The following is an 18,370-nucleotide window of genomic DNA, read 5'->3' as shown; positions in this document are numbered from 1 at the left end:
AACTATCTGTTTTAAGATTGAACACCACCCAAAAAAAAAAAAAAAAAAAAAAAAAAAAAAAAAAAGAGCCGGGCATTGGTGATGCACGCCTTTAATCCCAGCACTCAGGAGGCAGAGGCAGGCGGATATCTGTGAGTTTGAGGCCAGCCTGGTCTACCAAGCGGGTGCCAGGACAGCCTCCAAGACAATACAGAGAAACCCTGTCTCGAAAAACCAAAAAAAAAAAAAGATTGAACACCACCAAATTTCTTTCTTGATAAGAGCACAAACACAAGCACACACAGAATAATTGAAGGGATTCAGGCACGTCCTTGGTCCCTTCTATTCCAATTTCCACGCTGAGCTAACCTGCCCTGTGAGACCTCAACACAGTTGACCTATGCAAGGTAATAGGTCACATTATAAACAGTTCAAAACCATCCAAGTTAGAAGTTGCATTCAAGTTAATCTTCAAGCTAACAAAGAATAACTAGCATTTATTAATGGGAAGGTTAGTGTTTATCCTTTAAAGTAAAATTTGAATACTTGTACACATCTAAGCCTCCATTCCCTCGACTTCAAATTGTTGTGGAAAGCCAAGGGGAGGATTAACTGGATCACAGGTTGCCCCTGAAATTAGGTTTGCCCTTGATGCCAGCTTTATTTACAGGCCATTTTATATAGCAACCGGACACTGTCATTCAGACAAAGCAGCAGGCTACAGAATGGGAAAGGATCTTTACCAATTACACATCCACTTGAGGATTAATATCTAAAATACACTAAAAACTAAACATCAAAAAAAATTAAAAGTGGAGTATAGCCGGGCAGTGGTGGCTCATGCCTTTAATCTCAACACTCTGGAGGCAGAAGGAGGCAGATCTCTGTGAGTTCAAGGCCAGTCTGGTCTACGTACAGATCGAGTTCCAGGACAGGTTCCAAAATTACAAAGAAACCCTGGGGGTAGTGGGGGATGGAGTACAGACCTAAACAAAAAATTCTCAAAAGATGAAACAGAGCCAGGTGATGGTGGTGCACGCCTTTAATCCCAGCACTTGGGAGGCAGAAGCAGGAGGATCTCTGTGAGTTCAAGGCCAGCCGGGTCTACAGACTGAGGTCCAGGACAGGTTCCAAGCTACAGAAAAACCCTGTTGGGGGGGGGGACACACAGATGGCTAAAAATCACCTTTTAAAACTGTTCAACATCACTAGTCATCAAGGAAATGCAAATCAAAACTTCTTTAAGATTTTATATTACCCCAGTCAGAATCAGCCAAGATAAATAAAACAAATGACAGCTCATACTGGCAAGGATGTGGGGAAAAGAAAATCTGTTGGTGGTGGTGGCAGAGCAAACTTGTACAGTCTCTATGGAGATCAGTATAGTGTTTCCTCAGGAAGCTAGGAACAGATCTACCTCAAGATCCAGCTATGCCCCTCTTGGGCACAAACCCAAGGGGATGCTTCATCCTGCTACAGAGATACTTGCTCAACATGATCATTGCTTACTTTGTTCATAATAGCCAGGAATTAGAAACAGCCTGGATGTCTTTCAACAGATGAATGGATTGGGGGGACCGGTGACATTATACAGTGGAATATTATTCATCTGTTAAAAATGGAAAAAAGGCCAGGCGTTGGTGGCACACGCTTTAGTCCCAGCACTCGGGAGGCAGGGGCAGGTCGATCTCTGTGAGTTCGAGGCCAGCCTGGTCTACAGAGCAAGTTCCAGGACAGCCTTGAAAACAATCCAGAGAGCCAGGCGTTTGTGGTGCACGCCTTTAATCCCAGCACTCGGGAGGCAGAGGCAGGCGGATCTCTGTGAGTTCGAGGCCAGCCTGGTCTACAGAGCAAGTTCCAGGACAGCCTTGAAAACAATCCAGGGAGCCGGACATTTGTGGCGCACGCCTTTAATCCCAGCACTCGGGAGGCAGAGGCAGGCGGATCTCTGTGAGTTTGAGGCCAGCCTGGTCTACTGAGTGAGAATACAGAGAAACCCTGTCTCGGGGGAAAAAAAAATCCAGAGAAACCCTGTCTCAAAAAATCAAAACCAAAAAAAAATGGAAAAAAGGAAATTACAAGTAAAGTATGGTGGCACATGCTTAGCACATGCCTTTAATCCCAGTACTTGGGAACAAGAGGGAGGTGGAGCCCTGAGTTTCAGGCCTGGTCTGCAGAGAAGTTCTAGGAAAAACCAGGACCACACAGAGAAAGCCTGGAGAGGAAGAGGAGGAGGAGGAAAAATAGTTATGAGATTCACAGGTAAATGGATGGAACTAGGAAAAAAAATCACCCGGAGTGAGGTAACCCAAACCTTAAAAAAAAAATGTAATATGTCTTCTCTTATATGTGGATGGTAGCCTTTGTAGCCCAGGTTGGCCTCAAACTGAGGGATCCACCTGCCTCTTCTTCCCCGTCTCTGCCTCCAGAGTGCTGGGGTTAAAGGCGTACACCACCATCCAGCATGGATGTTAGCGTTTGGAGTTTCAGTAGGCATGCTACAATCCATACAACTACAGAAGTTAGGTCAGAGTAAGGGACTAGGGGGCGGGGATAGAGTATACAGCTGGAGAAGCAAGACAGGAGGATTTAACGGGAAGAGGGATGAGGAGAGGGTAACGAAGGAATACAAGTAACTAAAGGACATATGGAAACGTACTACTGTAGACGCTTCCTAAAACATGTACATGTAGGAAAGAAAGCTAAGTGGAGTTGCCAATCTGTCACAACCAAGAGAAACCTCCAGTGCTAGGAATGGAAACCCCCAAACAACTAAGTCTATTGCCAAGGTACCGCTGCTCTTTGCAAACAGATGGTAAGGCCCTATTGCTAAAAAGAAAAAAAAAGATACAAACCTCATTGAATATGGAGTTGAGCTAGTGCCTAGCTAGAGCCTTCATCCCTACTGACTACTACTTTCAGAGCATTAGAAGGTACTCTACATACTACTCTTACAGTTTGGGGGTCTTGAAATGATACTCTTGATCGGGTCGATTTTCTCTGCCAGTTAAAGAATAGAAAGGCAGTCGGGCGTTGGTGGTGCACACCTTTAATCCCAGCACTCCAGAGGCAGAGGCAGGTGGATCTCTGTGAGTTCGAGGCCAGCCTGGTCTACAAAGTGAGTTCAGGACAAGCTCCTAAACTACACAGAGAAACCCTGTCCTGAAACCCTTGCTCCACCCCGCAAAAAAAAAAAAAAAAAAAAAAGAGACAGTGCCTTCCAATGCACATATGAGGACTGATGCACATATGAGGACTGATGCACATATGAACTCACAGAGACCATGGCTGGATGTACAGGGTCTGCACATGTCCAAGCCACATTGGGTCTCAGGTCTGGACACAAGCTCCCACCTGGAGGCTATCTGCAATTGATGCTCAATTACTTTTCTCTCATGGTGCATTACCAGATTTAAAGGCAGATCCTGTATCCAGAAGTAGATGTCCAACACAAAACAAACTCAGTGGTATTTCTGGAGGGTTCTTTTTCTGTTTCTGTTTGTTTTGGCTTGTATTGCTTTGTTTAGCCCCTTTTCCCTTTACATTTTGCTTGTATATTTATGGTTTGCAGTTTCGTGTTTTGGGGGGTTCTTTTTGTGTGCGTGTATATTTCTCTTAATCTTTTCCTCCCTTTATTTATTTTTATTCTTTTGTTTTGTTTCTTTCTGAGAGGTTTTCTCTGTGCATCCCTGGCTGTCCTGGAATTTACTCCGCAGGTCAGGGTAACCTTGAATTCAGATACCGGCATGCCTCTTTCTCCAGAGTGCAGGATTAAAGGCGATCACCACCACACACACTTTTTTTTCTTTAATGAGCTTTGGGGTTTGGGTGTGGCGGTGGCGTGTGTAGATATCACTCGTGATCTTTATTTATCTTTTAATTGTCTGTTTTCTAAATCAAGAGCGAGAAGGCGTGGAGTTTGGCTGTGTGGGTAGGGTGGTGGGGAGAATCTGGGAGGAGATGAGGGATGGGAAGCCATAATCAAACTTATTTTTGAGTATTGGCCATTAATTAATCTGAGGTGTCCGCACATAAGTCAAGCCTAGGCTTCTGACCTTGGTAGGAAAGCCTGGCTTGCTGTGAACCGCAGTCTCTCCCATCTCGAACGCTTCCTGACTCTCAGTGTTCCTCCACCTGCTCCTAGCTCGGTTCTGCTCATTTGCTTGCATGAACCACATCTAGTTTTGCTAAAAGTCATACTCCAGCAACGGGGTCATAATATTGCGGCGGCTAAATTTTAGGTCATGTTGATTTGTGCAGCTTTCAGAGTTGACTTAATTTAAAAATTTAAGCGCTCACTCAAAAGGGCGGGGGAGAGTAGTCTGAATTGGGTTATGAGGTCCGCGAGGTACCTCACCTCAGCCATTGAACTCGCTCTTGGCTGGCCGTGAGTCTGTTCCAAGCTCCGGCGAGGGAGGCATCCGCCCCGACACTCGGGGCCTCTCCTGCCCAGTCTGCCCACGCGTGGAGCCCTGCTCTCTGGGAACTCACCTCCCCGGGGTCGGGGAGGGCCCGGTTAGGGCCGCGGGGGGCCCCAGTCTCAGACCTTCCCAGGGGCCGGGGAGTGACGGGCACTCAGCACGTGGCCCCGCTGATGAGCTTCCTCCGCCCGGCGTGGCCCGGCGGCGGGCGAACTATATAAGCCTCCGCGGAGGAAGCGCTTTCTCGGTTAGGGTGGTTTCCCACAAGCCTCAGCGCACAGCCTCTTTGCATACGCTCCCGCCGCCCCCGGGCTCCTCCCTCTCCGCACAAGAAGCCCGCGCATTTCGACTGCGGATGATGACGTCGGGCCTCGAGCGCCATGGCGCCGCGGCGGCGGAGATCCGGCCGCGGGAGGCGAGGTGAGAGCCGCGTCCGCGGGGCCCAGAGTCCGAGGGGACGGCTCGCCCTTTCGTACCGCTGGGCGATCCGGAGAGGCGCGCGGACCCGTTAACAGCGGGCGTAACTGCCAACCGAGTACGGTTTGCGAGTCACTGATGCATGCGATTAGAAGTCCTCGCTATTGAGTGTGTCCCTGCGAAGGGACAAACGCGTACGGTGAAGGGATTAGCTGCTGATGCCCAGGTTTTTAGGAGGCGCCCGAGTTCAGAAAGCAAAATTCGGATCTCGGGATTGTTGGCTGTGCACTGCATACTGTGTTCGTAGTTGTAACCTGTTAAGTTACATACTATTTATTGCTGGAGGGGGGGTGTTCTTACATTTCTGACAGCTGACGTACGGCCAACCCCAGGGTTCTGAAGCTTCAGTAAGCAAAAAGCTGGCCGGAAGCTGGTCCAGACTGTAGAACGCCTAATTGACCATGATCACATGATACAGTTTGAAGTAAGGTATGGAAGACCAAAGGTTAGGAGGCCCATGCCACAAGAATTGAACTTTGAACATCTCTGAAAATTTATTCTGTTTTTTTTTTTTGTTGTTGTTGTTGTTGTTAATATATGGCCAGGAGAGCAACTTAGGAAGGATTTCTGGGATTGTTTCAACAGTGGTGAGTGGTGGTGTGGCATTTGTTTGTAAACGTCCAAAAGAACATCTTAAATTATTTCCTATCAAGTGTGTACTTGGAGGCCAGAGGGGGCGTTGGGTACCCTGGAACTGGGGTTACTGACAGTTGTGCCCCACCATGTGAGTGATGGGACTTGAACCCAAATCCCCGGACCCATCTTTTCAACCCCCTTCAAGTTCTTTCTTCACAACAATTTGTCAGAACGGTGGGTGTATTGGCCCATTTAATCCCAGCACTTGGGAGGGGAAGAGGCAGGGGGATCTCTGTGAGTTCCAGGACAGCCAGGGCTATGTAGACAGACCCTATCTCAAAGTTAAAAGAAAGAAAAGAAATTGTCAGGGGGCTAGAGAGTTGGCTCATATTTTTTAAAAGTACTTGTTGCTCTTGAAGAGGACCTGGGTTCAATTCCAAACACCCATATGGTTGGTCACAGCCACCTTACCAGATTTTATGCCCTCTTCTGACCTCCAGGTACACCAGGCATTCATGAGATATGCATGCATATTTGAAGGCAAAACACCCATACATGTAAAAATAAAATAATAACCCCCCCCCTCTTTCTTAAAGATTTGTCAGCATATTCAAGGACAGGGACACAACTCTGCTGTCCCTGGCTGCAACCCAGGTTTTTTCAGAGACCGCCAGTCAGACAAACCTAGTACTCTTGGCTTTAAGGTAGGAAGGAATTTCAGGAGTATGCAAGATGAACCAGAGTTGGGAGTTTATTAAAAGAGATATTAGCAAGGGTTAGAAGAAAAAAAACGCCTGAGAAGAAAGACACCACAGAACATGAGTGTGGGCTTCTCTAAGAAGAGTCGCCCTTCTTTATACTAGAGATATATGCAAGAGTTGTGATGTTGGCTCTTCCAAGAGTTGTTAAAGAAATTAAATGAAATCACATTTCCTGAGGTGGATCTGACAGAATTACAGTGTCAAAGTCTAGATCATAAGGGATGCAGGAAGTTAGGTTATCTTCATGTAAACAATGATCATGGTCTGTTAAAGATTCCCATAGAACAAGAGAGAAATGAGCCCAACCCCATTGCCATACACATCTAGGCAGTAAGCCCAGTTGATTGTCATTTTAACATTAAAATATTTGAATATATCTAGGTCAGCAATGCTCACAGCACATGTTAATTGTGCTGGCATTCTCGCTTCTCAGCCGCAGGGGGGCTTCAACCAGCCTGGGGTGAGGGGCTCCCTATTCTTTCCACATCCTCCTAACTTTTCCTGTTGCTTAATTTTGCTTTGGTGTTGTTTAAATATTAGATCAGTAATTATGTAGTAATTCTTTGCCTGTTGATCTTGCCTTTAGCTTCTGAGGTGCTGAATGAAGCCAAGAGAGTTAATAATGGCAGCAAAGCCTCAGGAGGTGCTCCTCCTGCCAAGAAAATGCGCACGTGCCAGAGAAAGGGGCCTAAGGCTGGAGGAGAGGATGCAGACAGGACAAACGGCCAGCAAGGTAACGGGCCAGGGAGGACATGGGCCAGCTGTCAGGTCTCTGAAGGAAGTGGGATAATATGTCATCCTCTTTGAAGATATAATCAACTCTTCTGTCATTTAGGCATTCTGCAGTACCAGTATGCTTTGCCGAAGCTTTTATTTTCATAGATTTGAGATGGATTAGGACCTGGGCACCCAGATTGCTCGGGAAGGGCAAAGTTGATTATGACAGCTTCCTAGCCAAGGCGGCTCTCTTGAGTTGCATGTTAGTAATGACTGAATGTTTATGTTCCCTCAGAGACGGTGAAGGCCTTGCTGATGAAGGGCAAAGCTCCTGTGGACCCAGCGTGTACCGCCAAGGTGGGAAAGGTAAAGGCGTAGGGCACGGAAAGCGGAGTTCTTCTGTTATTATAACGCCTGTCTCAAATATTGCTAGTGAGTCATCTTCTCCAGAATTGAGACGTGGGTGTGGCGGGGTTTCAAATGAGCAGAATATTGGGCCTGGAGAGATGGTCCAATGGTTAAGAACATTTGTTGCTCTTCAAGAGGACCTTCGTGTGGGCTTGATTCCCAGCACCCACATGACACCTCACAACCGCCTGTAACTCCATTTCTAGGGGATCTGACGCCCTCTCCAGACCTCCAAAAGTCCCAGGCATGCAAGTGGAACATATACATACATGCAGGCAAAACACGCATTAAAAGAATAAATATGGGGCTGGAGAGATGGCTCAGCGGTTAAAAGCACTGGCTGCTCTTCCAGGGGTCCTGAGTTCAGTTCCCAGCAACCACATGGTGGCTCACAATCATCTACAATTCAATCTGGTGCCCTCTTCTGGCATGTAGGCAGAACACCGAATATGTAATAAATAAATAAATCTTTAAAAAAAATACTTGAATTAAAATAGAATGAATACATTTAATTTAAGAAACTCACAGAATATCAAGATCAGTACTCTAGGGGTTGCCATCGGCTTATTTCCTTTCTTCACCCAGGAAATATTGATTGTTAAGGGAGGACAGTGCGGTTGCGATGAGGAACTTTCATGGAATGGCATAAGTTGCTGATGACAGGGGAAAGGATCTGAAGGATCTAGAAGAAAGTCTTTTTTTTAATTTAAAACCATCTTTATTTTACGTACCAATCCCCCCACCCCCCCACTCCCCCCAATCCACTCCTTGGGGACGGTGAGGCCTCCCATGGGGAGTCAACCCAGTCTGTCACATCATGTTGAGGCAGGACCAAGGCCCTCCCACCTGTATCGAGGCTGAACAAGGTGTCCCTCCATAGGGAAAGGCCCCAAAAAGCCAGTCCACGCCCCCGGGGTAACTCCTGCCCCCACTGCCAGGGGCCTCACAAACAGAGCAAGCCACACTGCTGCCACCCACACACAGAGGGCCTAGTTCAGTCCCTGCAGGTTCCCCCACTGTCGGGCCGGGGTCAGAGCTCCCACTAGCTTGGGTCGCCACCATGGTCTTGACCCCTCCACTCGTATCATCGTACCTCCCTCTCTCGGGCTGGGCTCCAGGGGCTCAGTCCCGTAGTCTTCAGTCTGATTCCAGGGGAAGGGCAGTTGAGGCACCCTGCCCTTCCCCTGGTTAAGAGCCCTGGCTGCTCTTCCAGAGGTCCTGAGCTCAATTCCCAGCGACCACATAACGGCTCACAACCATCTGCAGTGAGCTCTGGTGCCCTCTTCTGGAATGCAGGCAGAGCAGAACACTATACATAATAAATCTTCAAGAAAATCTCTCTCCTTGCTCCCCTCTCAGGGACTGTAGAAAGCAGGTGTCTTTTGAGTTAGAATCTCTTGGCCTCTGTAATTAGTGTGTTTTAATTTTCATAGTGGTAGGCTGTGCGTAGAACATACACTTCCATTTCTCTTCCTGGAAGGCAGGTGTTAGATGTGCTGGAGAATAAACCTTCAGCATTAAAGAAACAAACAGGCTTTGGTCTCAGGACTGAGGAAACTGATGTCTTCTCTTCCCAGGCTCATGTGTATTGTGAAGGAGATGATGTCTATGATGTCATGCTAAACCAGGTAAGAGGATAAGTCACTCCAATAGTGGGAAATTCTTTTTATTATTATTAGTTTTAAATGACGTTTATTTGTTTAACTTGTGTGTGTATGTGTGTGGGATCAGAGGACAACTGGAAAGAGTCAGTTCTCTCCTTTTGCCTCGAGGGTCCCTGTGATTTAACTCCTCCCACGAAGCTTGGCATGCCTTTGCCCATGAGTCCTCTTGTTAGCCCAGGCTGTCCGAGTTTCTTTGTATTAGGTTGAAGACTGTTTGTCCTGTAGGGTCTTCTGTGTGTTTTTTGTTTGATTTGGTTTTGTTTCTTGAGGCAGACTGACAAAGCCCAGGCTGGGTATAAAGTCTAGGATGGCCTTCAACCCCTGATCTTCCAAGTGTTAGCATTTCAGACATGTATCACCACATCTGGTTTTATGAAATACTTGGGAGCAAACCCAGGGTCTTATAAACATGCTAGGTTAGCTACGTTTTCCACCAATATTTGTTATTTATTTTATTTATTTGTGTCACAGGTTCTCACTGTGTAGCCCAGGCAGGCCTTGAACTTGCAACCCTCCTGTTTCCATATCTGTAGGACTGGGATTTCAGGGGCACAGCTGTCTCAGCCAGTTCATACTGACATTTTAAACTTGTGTAGTTAACTTTTTTTTTTTTTTTTTTTTTTTTTTGGTTTTTCGAGACAGGGTTTCTCTGTATTGTCTTAGAGGCTGTCCTGGAACTCGCTCTGTAGACCAGGCTGGCCTCGAACTCGCAGAGATCTGCCTGCCCCTGCCTCCCGAGCGCTGGGATTAAAGGCGTGCGCCCAGCTAGTTAACTTTTTTTTTTTTAAGAAAAGTATTATTGCTGGGAGTGCATGATGGGGGGAGGCACGCATTACCACCGTCCGTGTGTGGAGGTTAGCAGACAGCTTTGTGGAATCAGTTCTCCATCCTACTAGCCCCACTGTAACCCCTCCCCCACTGTAACCCCTCCCCCTGCCTTTGGGTGTCTGTGTCTGTGTCTGTGTCCCTGTCGCCCTTACTAGCCTGGCAGTCATTCTGTAGACCGTGCCGGCCTCATGCTGACAGTAATCCTGCTGCCTCAGCCCCTGAGTATTAGAATTACAAGTATGCGCTACCATTTTCTGTTTCTTTTCTTTTTCTCCCAGCTTGAGAGACCAAGCCCAGTGCCTTGTGCTTGCCAAACAAGAGGACCCCCATTCGTGCAGGGTGTTGGGATTGGGCAGGGGATTTCAGGAAGCTTCCATGATCCCACTTCTGATTTCCAGGAACCAATTGTTAACTTCCTGTTTATATCCTTATTCTTTCAGGATCTACTTGTTTTCCTCATGCTATGCTTTTCATTGTGGCAATTACTGACTAGTTATAACCAAGGAAACATTCCTGGTTGATGTGACTTCCAGTAGTAAAACTCTCCTTCATGTTACTCTTCTCCCACCTGTCACAGACCAATCTCCAGTTCAACAACAACAAGTACTATCTTATCCAGCTGTTAGAAGATGATGCCCAGAGGAACTTCAGTGTTTGGATGCGGTGGGGCCGAGGTAAAGGCTTTATGGTGGATTGTATGAGTTGCCATTCAGAAACACAGAGGCTCCAATGCAGGGAGCAGGTTTAAGTCTGTGAAGGGCTCAGGAACCCACTTGGATTTTGAGCTTGGAGAGTGGCAGGCATCCTCATTAGGAAGTTTTGTGAGGCTGAGAAGGCTCCCTGCATTGGACTGATGGAACTGCCTGTAGGCAGCTTGTGTCAGTGGGATCTGCTGCCTAGGCCCTTGACCTTTCCCTCCCTCCGCTCCTGCCTGTTGGCACATGCTCAGCAGAGAGGCCCTAGATGATGCTTGTTAGTACTGCAGAGCTAGCTATACTTGGGGTCAAGGGCATGGAACCATCCTGTGTGTGGCATTTACTTTACAGTTGGGAAAACAGGACAGCACAGCCTGGTGGCTTGTTCTGGTGACGTCAACAAAGCCAAGGCAATATTTCAGAAGAAGTAAGTGCTAAAAGTGAGTTTAAAAACACACCCTTCTTGGATCTCTTGTTGAAGCCTTTCGTGTAAGGATAATTGGACCTAAATGTCAATTCGTTTCTACTCTGACACCCTGTGATTAGGACATTAAATTGTATCTTTAGTCAGTGATTAAATCAACCTAGAACCTTGAAGCTGACCAGAAGAATGTAGAATATCTTAAACACGGCAAGCAAATCTAAGAAATTAGAAACACCAGAGACTATCCACCTGGAGCTTTAAACTTGTCATGGTGAATTGAGGGCAGACTTTCTGGAGTCCAGATACACGTTTCTTTCTGAAAGAAGCATTGGTTGTCTACCTTTTGTCTCATGTACCAGTGGCCTCTGTGTTTTGGGACCTTTGGGATGCCTGGGAAGCCGTTACTCCCAATTTTGCTTGATTCCTTTGTTCCAGTTTTTTTGTTTGTTTGTTTGTCCATTCAGTGTCCTCCTTTACAATTCACACTACAGGACACTGAGCTGGGAGGGACCCGGACTGTTTAGAAGTTGTGTTAGGAAATTGCTGTGTGCCCCTCTCTGGCACTGGACCTTGATTTGTATGGTTTCCCCACTTCCTTGGGCTCCACAGATTCCTTGACAAAACCAAAAACTCTTGGGAGAATCGTGAGAACTTTGAGAAAGTACCTGGAAAATACGACATGCTGCAGATGGACTATGCTGCCAGTGTGCAGGTAACCCGACTCTACAGAAGGCGTCTTCTAAATAAGCCAGTCTGGCCAGGGGGCGTAGGTCAGTGCAAGGCCAAACAGGCTGGACATTAGGAGTCACTGCTGTTTCCACCTCAGATAAATCCCTCATCTTTGATCGCAAGGGGCCCGAGTGTGCCTTCCTGTTGTGTCTATAGTCACGAGACTGTAGTCTCCCCTGCTGTGTACTAAAATTCTTATGAGACCCAAGGCCCTGCTTCCTGAAGTCCAGTGTTATAGACCAAGAGAAGATCAATACATAACCAAACTGAGAAATTATCTAAAGCTGACTTCACTTCTACACCACCGTGACGAGATCATGGGCTGGCCATGCAGGTCAGAAGTAGAATGTTTGCCCAGCATGCATGAAGCCCTAGGTTCAAAACTGAGAATCAAAAAGAAAAAAGAAAGAAAAATAATTTTGACAAACTAAGGTTTCCAGGAATTTTCCTAAAAACACAAAGATCTGAAAATTAAGAAACTTTGTATTCGTATGATCAGGTTTGTGGTATAAGAGCTGGGTTTGCATACTTAAAGACTTTGTTGGAAGGGCAGTTTGTTCTGAGTGCTTCACTGGGAGGGAGTGCTAACAAGCTAGGGTGGGAATCACATTAGCTACTCTAACTCGAGGCCTCACAGAATGTACCAGCATGCGAGCACACCGGGGACCATCGTAGACCTCCCCACGGGCACTCAGATGCCCTACAGACATTAGAAGGTGTTCATTTTGCTACAGGAGGAAGACAAAACAAAGCAGGAGGACTCTCTTGGAACTGTGAAGCCAGAGTCACAGCTGGATCCTCGGGTCCAGGAGCTGATGAAGTTGATCTGTAGCGTGCAGACGATGGAGGAGACGATGATAGAGATGAAGTATGACACCAAGAAAGCCCCACTGGGTAGGACTTGGGGCTCTGCTGCACAGTCCTACGTTTCCCAGTTCCCTTAATGAGCAGTCACGTCACTATCTAAGGATGGCTGGAAGTGCTGAGTGAGGCTCTGGGAGGGTGACACTGCTTTGAAAAGTGAGCTTTAACTGGGCAGAGACGTGTAGTTTGCAGTCTGACCTCTCACTGGGCCTCCAGGAAAGCTGACAGTGATGCAAATCAAGGCAGGCTACGAGTCCCTCAAGAAGATTGAGAACTGTATCCGCACCGGCCAGCATGGGCGAGCTCTTCTTGAAGCCTGCAATGAATTCTACACCAGGATCCCACATGACTTCGGGTAAGGTGGGGCTGTTTCTTTACTTTGTTCTTCTGTTCACTGTTATTCCTAAAGCAACCGCAGCAGCTGTGGGCCCCTCAGCCTTCTATTCTGAGGAAATTGTTACCTTAGCTAGAACTGGATCCAATATTGCAATATTAGGAGTCAGCACTCGGGAGGCAGAGAGACTATGAATCAAGAAAACTTTAAAAATAATAGAAATATGGGACATAATCTCTCCACTTTATTAGAACCATATTTCTTTTTTTTTGTTTTTTTTTGTTTTTTTTTGTTTTTCGAGACAGGGTTTCTCTGTATTGTCTTGGAGGCTGTCCTGGAACTCACTCTGTAGACCAGGCTGGCCTCGAACTCACAGAGATCCACCTGCCTCTGCCTCCCGAGTGCTGGGATTAAAGGCGTGTGCCACCAACGCCCGGCTAGAACCATATTTCTGACCAAGTGAAAATTAAACCAACTCGAGAGACGATGGATCCCCACCCCTACCAAAAAAAAAAAAGAGGTCGTGTCTAGCCACTCAGTAAGACACCTTGCAGGGCACTCTTCCTTCCTTTCCTTTAAGATAACGTCCATACAAATACCACCTTCTGAAACCAAATGATTAATATTGAACTAATAAAACACATTGCCACACCCAACTTGTGTGTGTGTGTGTGTGTGTGTGTGTGTGTGTGTGTTTGCACTCATGGATGTGTGTGTGTGTGTGTGTGTGTGTGTGTGTGCGCGTGCGCGCGCACACTCGTGGACGTGTGTGGTCTTCAGGATAGAACCTAGGCTCCTGTGAGTGTTACCCAAGCACTTTTCCTCTGAGATGTCTTATCCCATTTCACTCTTCATTCTGGCTTCATTGTTTCCATTTCCTCCATTGCTTTCTGTGAACTCCATGACCTCAAAGTAAGTAGTCCTGAATGGTCAAATGTTTATCCCCTCTAGATTGAATTCAAACTGCCTTATTGACATCAGTGTAGCTAATTTTGAAAAAAGGATCCCAAAAGAGTATTTCAACTCTAATTCTGAACATGGCAATCTAAACGGATGTTTTATCTTACTTAGAATGTGCATTCAATATCAAGTCTTTTCACAGGCCTTCCTCCTCAAAATAGGAAGTCCTAATTTTCTTCTCTCTCTCTCTCTGTCTCTCTCTCTCTGTCTGTCTGTCTCTCTCTCTCTCTCTCTCTCTCCCTCTCCCTCTCTCTCTCCTTCCCTCCCTCCCGCGCTCTCTCTATCTGTCTCTCTCCCCTTGCTCTCTCTCTTTCAGATTAAAGGTATGTACCACCAGGCCCAGCTTTTCTTCTTTTTAGTAAGAAGACAAATATCAGTTTTCCAATTCTTTTTGGCCCATTCTTTGTCGTGTCCAGATCGCTCACAGTGGTTGTGTCTGTCCGTAGGCTCTCTACCCCTCCAGTAATCCGCACAGAGAAAGAACTGTCGGACAAAGTGCAGCTGTTAGAGGTGAGGTGCGAGCGCACTGGGAAGTTCTCACTCTTTTCCTACGTGCCGTCACTGATTCTTTGCCTCTTTTTCTTAGGCGCTGGGAGATATTGAGATTGCCCTCAAACTGGTGAAGTCGGGGCACCAAGGCCTAGAGCACCCACTGGACCAGCACTATAGGAACCTCCACTGCGCATTGCGCCCTCTGGACCATGACAGTTACGAGTTCAAAGTAATAAAAACAGTCACTTACTTTCGCAATCTCCCATTCTTACTCCAGTAAACACACCCTCCCCATCCCTGTATTCACGGGAACTTGGGAGTGGGGAGCTCCTTCTGACTGCACTGTGAGGTTATTTGGGGGCAGAAAGCTCTGCTAACTTAGAGCAGAAGCCCTGCCTCCTTCCGTCCAGTCCAGTCTCCTCCAGGGTCTCCATTTGCTCTTCCTGGTTCTTTCCCACAGGTGATTTCGCAGTACCTACAGTCTACCCATGGTCCCACGCACAAGGACTACACTATGACCTTGCTGGATGTCTTCGAAGTAGAGAAGGAAGGGGAGAAGGAGGCCTTCAGGAAGGACCTTCCTAACAGGTCTGGGCCCAGCTCTGGTCTAGTAGACATTGCCCGGCCTGACGTGTAGTGAAGGAGCTTGGAGGGTGGCAGGGGCAGCTATTCTGTTTGTTTGTTTTTTGTGCTTGTGACTGATGTTTTAGGAGAACAACGGAGTAGAATAATGGGTCTCTCTTAGGATGCTGCTCTGGCACGGTTCCAGGCTGAGTAACTGGGTGGGAATTCTGAGCCACGGGCTCCGAGTGGCCCCACCTGAGGCTCCCATCACAGGCTATATGGTAAGTAGAGACTGACCTCTAGAAGAAGCCCAAAGAAAAAAAGGTACAGTGATGATCTTGGTACCCCAGCCTAGATTAGGATTAAGTGCTACTAATCTGAAAGAGTTATAAGAGCTCACCGATAACCACCTCATCTCTTACTGTGTCCCTCTTCCTTTAAATTCTAAAAGATATGGCAGAGGTCTGTGGCTATTTTGTTGTTTCTTGAATTGAGTAGGAAAAGGCAGTTGGGAAGAGACCATGTTGTGTTTATGGGAACAGAACCTCATGGTCACTGCTGAATCTTCATCCTCATATAATTTTGTTGTTGTTTTGAGACAGGGTCTCACTGTGTCCTGGGGTGGTTTTGGAACTTGTTGTGTAGACCAGGCTGGCCTCAAACTCAAAGACCCGCCTGCTTCTGCTTCCTGAACTCAGGGGTAAAAGCCTTGGACCACCATGCCAGAACCTTCTCATACAATGGATTAGACAGCTGATCTCCATTTTTGTTGATGTCTTTCAGTTTGGGAAAGGAATCTACTTTGCTGACATGTCTTCCAAAAGTGCCAATTACTGCTTTGCCTCTCACCTAAAGAACACAGGACTGCTTCTTCTATCAGAGGTAAGGCAGGGAACACGGCTATGATCTCTGGGTCACTGAGAAAATTGGACTTTGGAATCAAGAGGTACACCTGGGATGGGATTTCCATTGCATTAGATTCTTTTGCTAAAGTAAGGGAATAAAATACAAATGGGGATGTTCTGGATGATGGCTTTGTAATCACCTACCTCTGAACTGTGTATAGGCATTCATAGATCTGTTGCTTTACAGGTAGCTCTAGGTCAGTCTAATGAGCTACTGGAGGCCAATCCTAAGGCAGAAGGATTGCTTCAGGGCAAGCATAGCACCAAGGGGCTGGGAAAGATGGCTCCCAACCCTAGCCACTTCATCACCCTGTGAGTACCCAGAGCTAAGGGAAGACTTCTTTCAGATTGTTAAGAATTACTTGTCTTATGGTGTGGCATGGGCAGTACATGAAGCCATTGGCAGTGGGACCAAGATCTAACTACTAATGCTTAAACTGACTTTGTGGAGCCCATTCTCTATGGAGAGATACCTTGCTTGTTCTAGACATGAGGAGGGGGACACGTGACTTGGTCCTGCCTCAGCGAGGTGATGGGACAAACTTAGTTGACCTCCTAGGGAGGTTGGATCGGGGGAAGGAAGGGAGAGCAGGAGGAAAGGAAAAGGTGGGGGGAGAACTGGGATTGGAATGTAGATAGACAGGTAGATAAACAGAATTACTGGACCAAATACTAATGTTGACACATTTTCTTCCGTTTGGTAGGAATGGGAGTACAGTGCCCTTAGGACCAGCAAATGACACAGGAATTGTCAATCCAGAGGGGTATACCCTCAACTACAACGAGTTTATTGTCTACAACCCTAACCAGGTCCATATGCGATACCTTTTAAAGATTCAATTTAATTTTCTGCAGCTGTGGTGAATGTTGATTAAATAAGCAAGAGAGGCTCAGTCTTCAAACAAAACCCAGCAATATTACGTTTCTGAACTTTTTTAAATTTGCTTAATAAAATAGTATAACTCTACCTCTGGCTTCTTTGGGCTTTGCTTCTCCAAACACACATTCTTTGTGTGTGGTGTGCATACTGTTCTTTTTGTTTGTTTGTTTGGTTGGTTGGTTGGTTTTTCATGACAGGGTTTCTCTGTATAGCTTTGGCTGTCCTGGACCTCACTCTGTAGACCAGCATAGCCTCCAACTCAGAGGTCCATCTGTGTGCACTACCACAGACAAGGCCTCTTACTGCATCTGAAGAAAGGCTGATGGCCAGCAAGCCCCATCAGTTCAGCCATTTGGACCCCAAAATGCTGGAATTACAGATAATGTGCAGCCACACTTAGCTTGCTTTTTTGATTGATTCATTGATTGATTTTTGGTTTTTCGAGACAGGGTTTCTAGATTTATTTTTAAGTATGTTTATGTGTCTGAAGTGTCTGTATAGTTATATGCACATGAGTGCAGATGCCAGCAGAGGGAGCAGGATCCCCTGAGGCTGGAGTTAAAGGGCCCTGTGCTAGCTGATCTTGGTAAATCAGCTTAACTACATCTGGAATCAACTAAAACCCAAGCAGCTGGGCATGACTATGAGGGAGTTTTCTTCATTGAATCATCTGAGATGGAAAAAGCCACCCTACAACTGGGCCACAGCTTCTGGTAGAAGCCCTTTTGTAGAATATTAGTTTAACTATGTAAAGATGTGTTGCATTTTTTTACGTTGTGGAATATTAGTTTAACTATACAGAGATGTGTTGCATTTTTTTACGTTGTGGAATATTAGTTTAACTATACAGAGATGTGTTGCATTTTTTTACGTTGTGGAATATTAGTTTAACTATACAGAGATGTGTTGCATTTTTTTACGTTGTGGAATATTAGTTTAACTATACAGAGATGTGTTGCATTTTTTTACGTTGTGGAATATTAGTTTAACTATACAGAGATGTGTTGCATTTGTTTTCCTTGCATGCTGCAAGACACCTGATTGGTCTAATAAAAAGCTAAATGGCCAATAGCTAGACAACAGGTAAAGGTAGGACTTCCAGGCAGAGAGAGAGAGTAGGAGGGGGAAGCTAGGCTTGAGAGAGACAGGGAGATGCCAGGGCCCAGCCAGCCAGAGACACGGAGGACATTCCGAATGAAAGAAAAGTAAAGACCCCTGAGGCAAAATGTAAATAAATAGAAACAGGTTAAATTAAGTTGGAGGAGCCAGTGGGACCAGCCCAAGCTAAAGGCCAAGCTTTCATAATTAAGAAGTCTCTGTATCATTATTTGGGAGCCGGTTGGTGGCTCAGAGAAAATCCCAACTACACAGCCCACATGAAAAGGCTTCTGCCTGCCTGCTCTCACACTTTCTACCAAGTTCATCTCTCCTGTAACTGAGGCTTTGGCTGTATTAGAACCTACCTCTTTGGAACTCCAGTGTAGGTAGACTGAGGACCAGGGGCAATCTAGACATTCCCTAGGACTCCAGCACCAGACCGAATCTGTTCAGCCTCTTGGACTGTCTTCTGCTAGACTATAGCCTGTAAGCCACTGTCTCATACGTATGTATGTATGTATGTATGTATGTATGTATGTATGTATGTATGTATATGTATATGCAGTATGTGCTCATAACCACTGAGCCATCTCC

The 18,370-nt window shown here is 46.3% G+C and overlaps 1 protein-coding gene across 2 annotated transcripts; it reads left to right on the top strand.

The window, feature by feature from the left end:
- Window positions 1-4,712: 4,712 nt before the first annotated feature.
- Parp2 (poly(ADP-ribose) polymerase 2) lies at window positions 4,713-16,765 on the top strand. Of its 2 annotated transcripts, none has more exons than XM_013126264.3 (16): window positions 4,713-4,820; window positions 6,801-6,947; window positions 7,227-7,297; window positions 8,917-8,967; window positions 10,409-10,505; window positions 10,878-10,953; window positions 11,560-11,662; window positions 12,414-12,573; window positions 12,760-12,898; window positions 14,284-14,347; window positions 14,424-14,558; window positions 14,790-14,917; window positions 15,075-15,174; window positions 15,677-15,775; window positions 15,986-16,110; window positions 16,503-16,765. In XM_013126264.3, the coding sequence occupies exons 1-16, from the start codon at window positions 4,781-4,783 to the stop codon at window positions 16,660-16,662; spliced, it is 1,695 nt and encodes a 564-aa protein (XP_012981718.1). In that variant the 5' UTR covers window positions 4,713-4,780; the 3' UTR covers window positions 16,663-16,765. The 2 variants fall into 2 exon arrangements, with proteins under 2 accessions (XP_012981718.1, XP_040591715.1); XM_040735781.1 differs by lacking the exon at window positions 4,713-4,820 and adding an exon at window positions 4,947-5,116.
- The last annotated feature ends 1,605 nt before the right edge of the window (window positions 16,766-18,370 follow it).

The sequence above is a fragment of the Mesocricetus auratus genome, unplaced genomic scaffold (genome assembly GCF_017639785.1).
Source record: "Mesocricetus auratus isolate SY011 unplaced genomic scaffold, BCM_Maur_2.0 Super-Scaffold_100048, whole genome shotgun sequence".
In the NCBI taxonomy this organism is placed as follows: Eukaryota; Metazoa; Chordata; class Mammalia; order Rodentia; family Cricetidae; genus Mesocricetus; species Mesocricetus auratus.
This window is presented reverse-complemented; position numbering and strand designations above follow the sequence as displayed.

Coding starts and splice junctions, on each gene's coding strand:
- Parp2 (XM_040735781.1), top strand. CDS start 4,960: ATGCGATTAGAAGTCCTCGCTATTGAGTGTGTCCCTGCGAAGGGACAA. Junction 12,899..14,283: donor AGGATCCCACATGACTTCGG/GTAAGGTGGGGC, acceptor GTCTGTCCGTAG/GCTCTCTACCCCTCCAGTAA. Junction 14,348..14,423: donor ACAAAGTGCAGCTGTTAGAG/GTGAGGTGCGAG, acceptor TCTTTTTCTTAG/GCGCTGGGAGATATTGAGAT.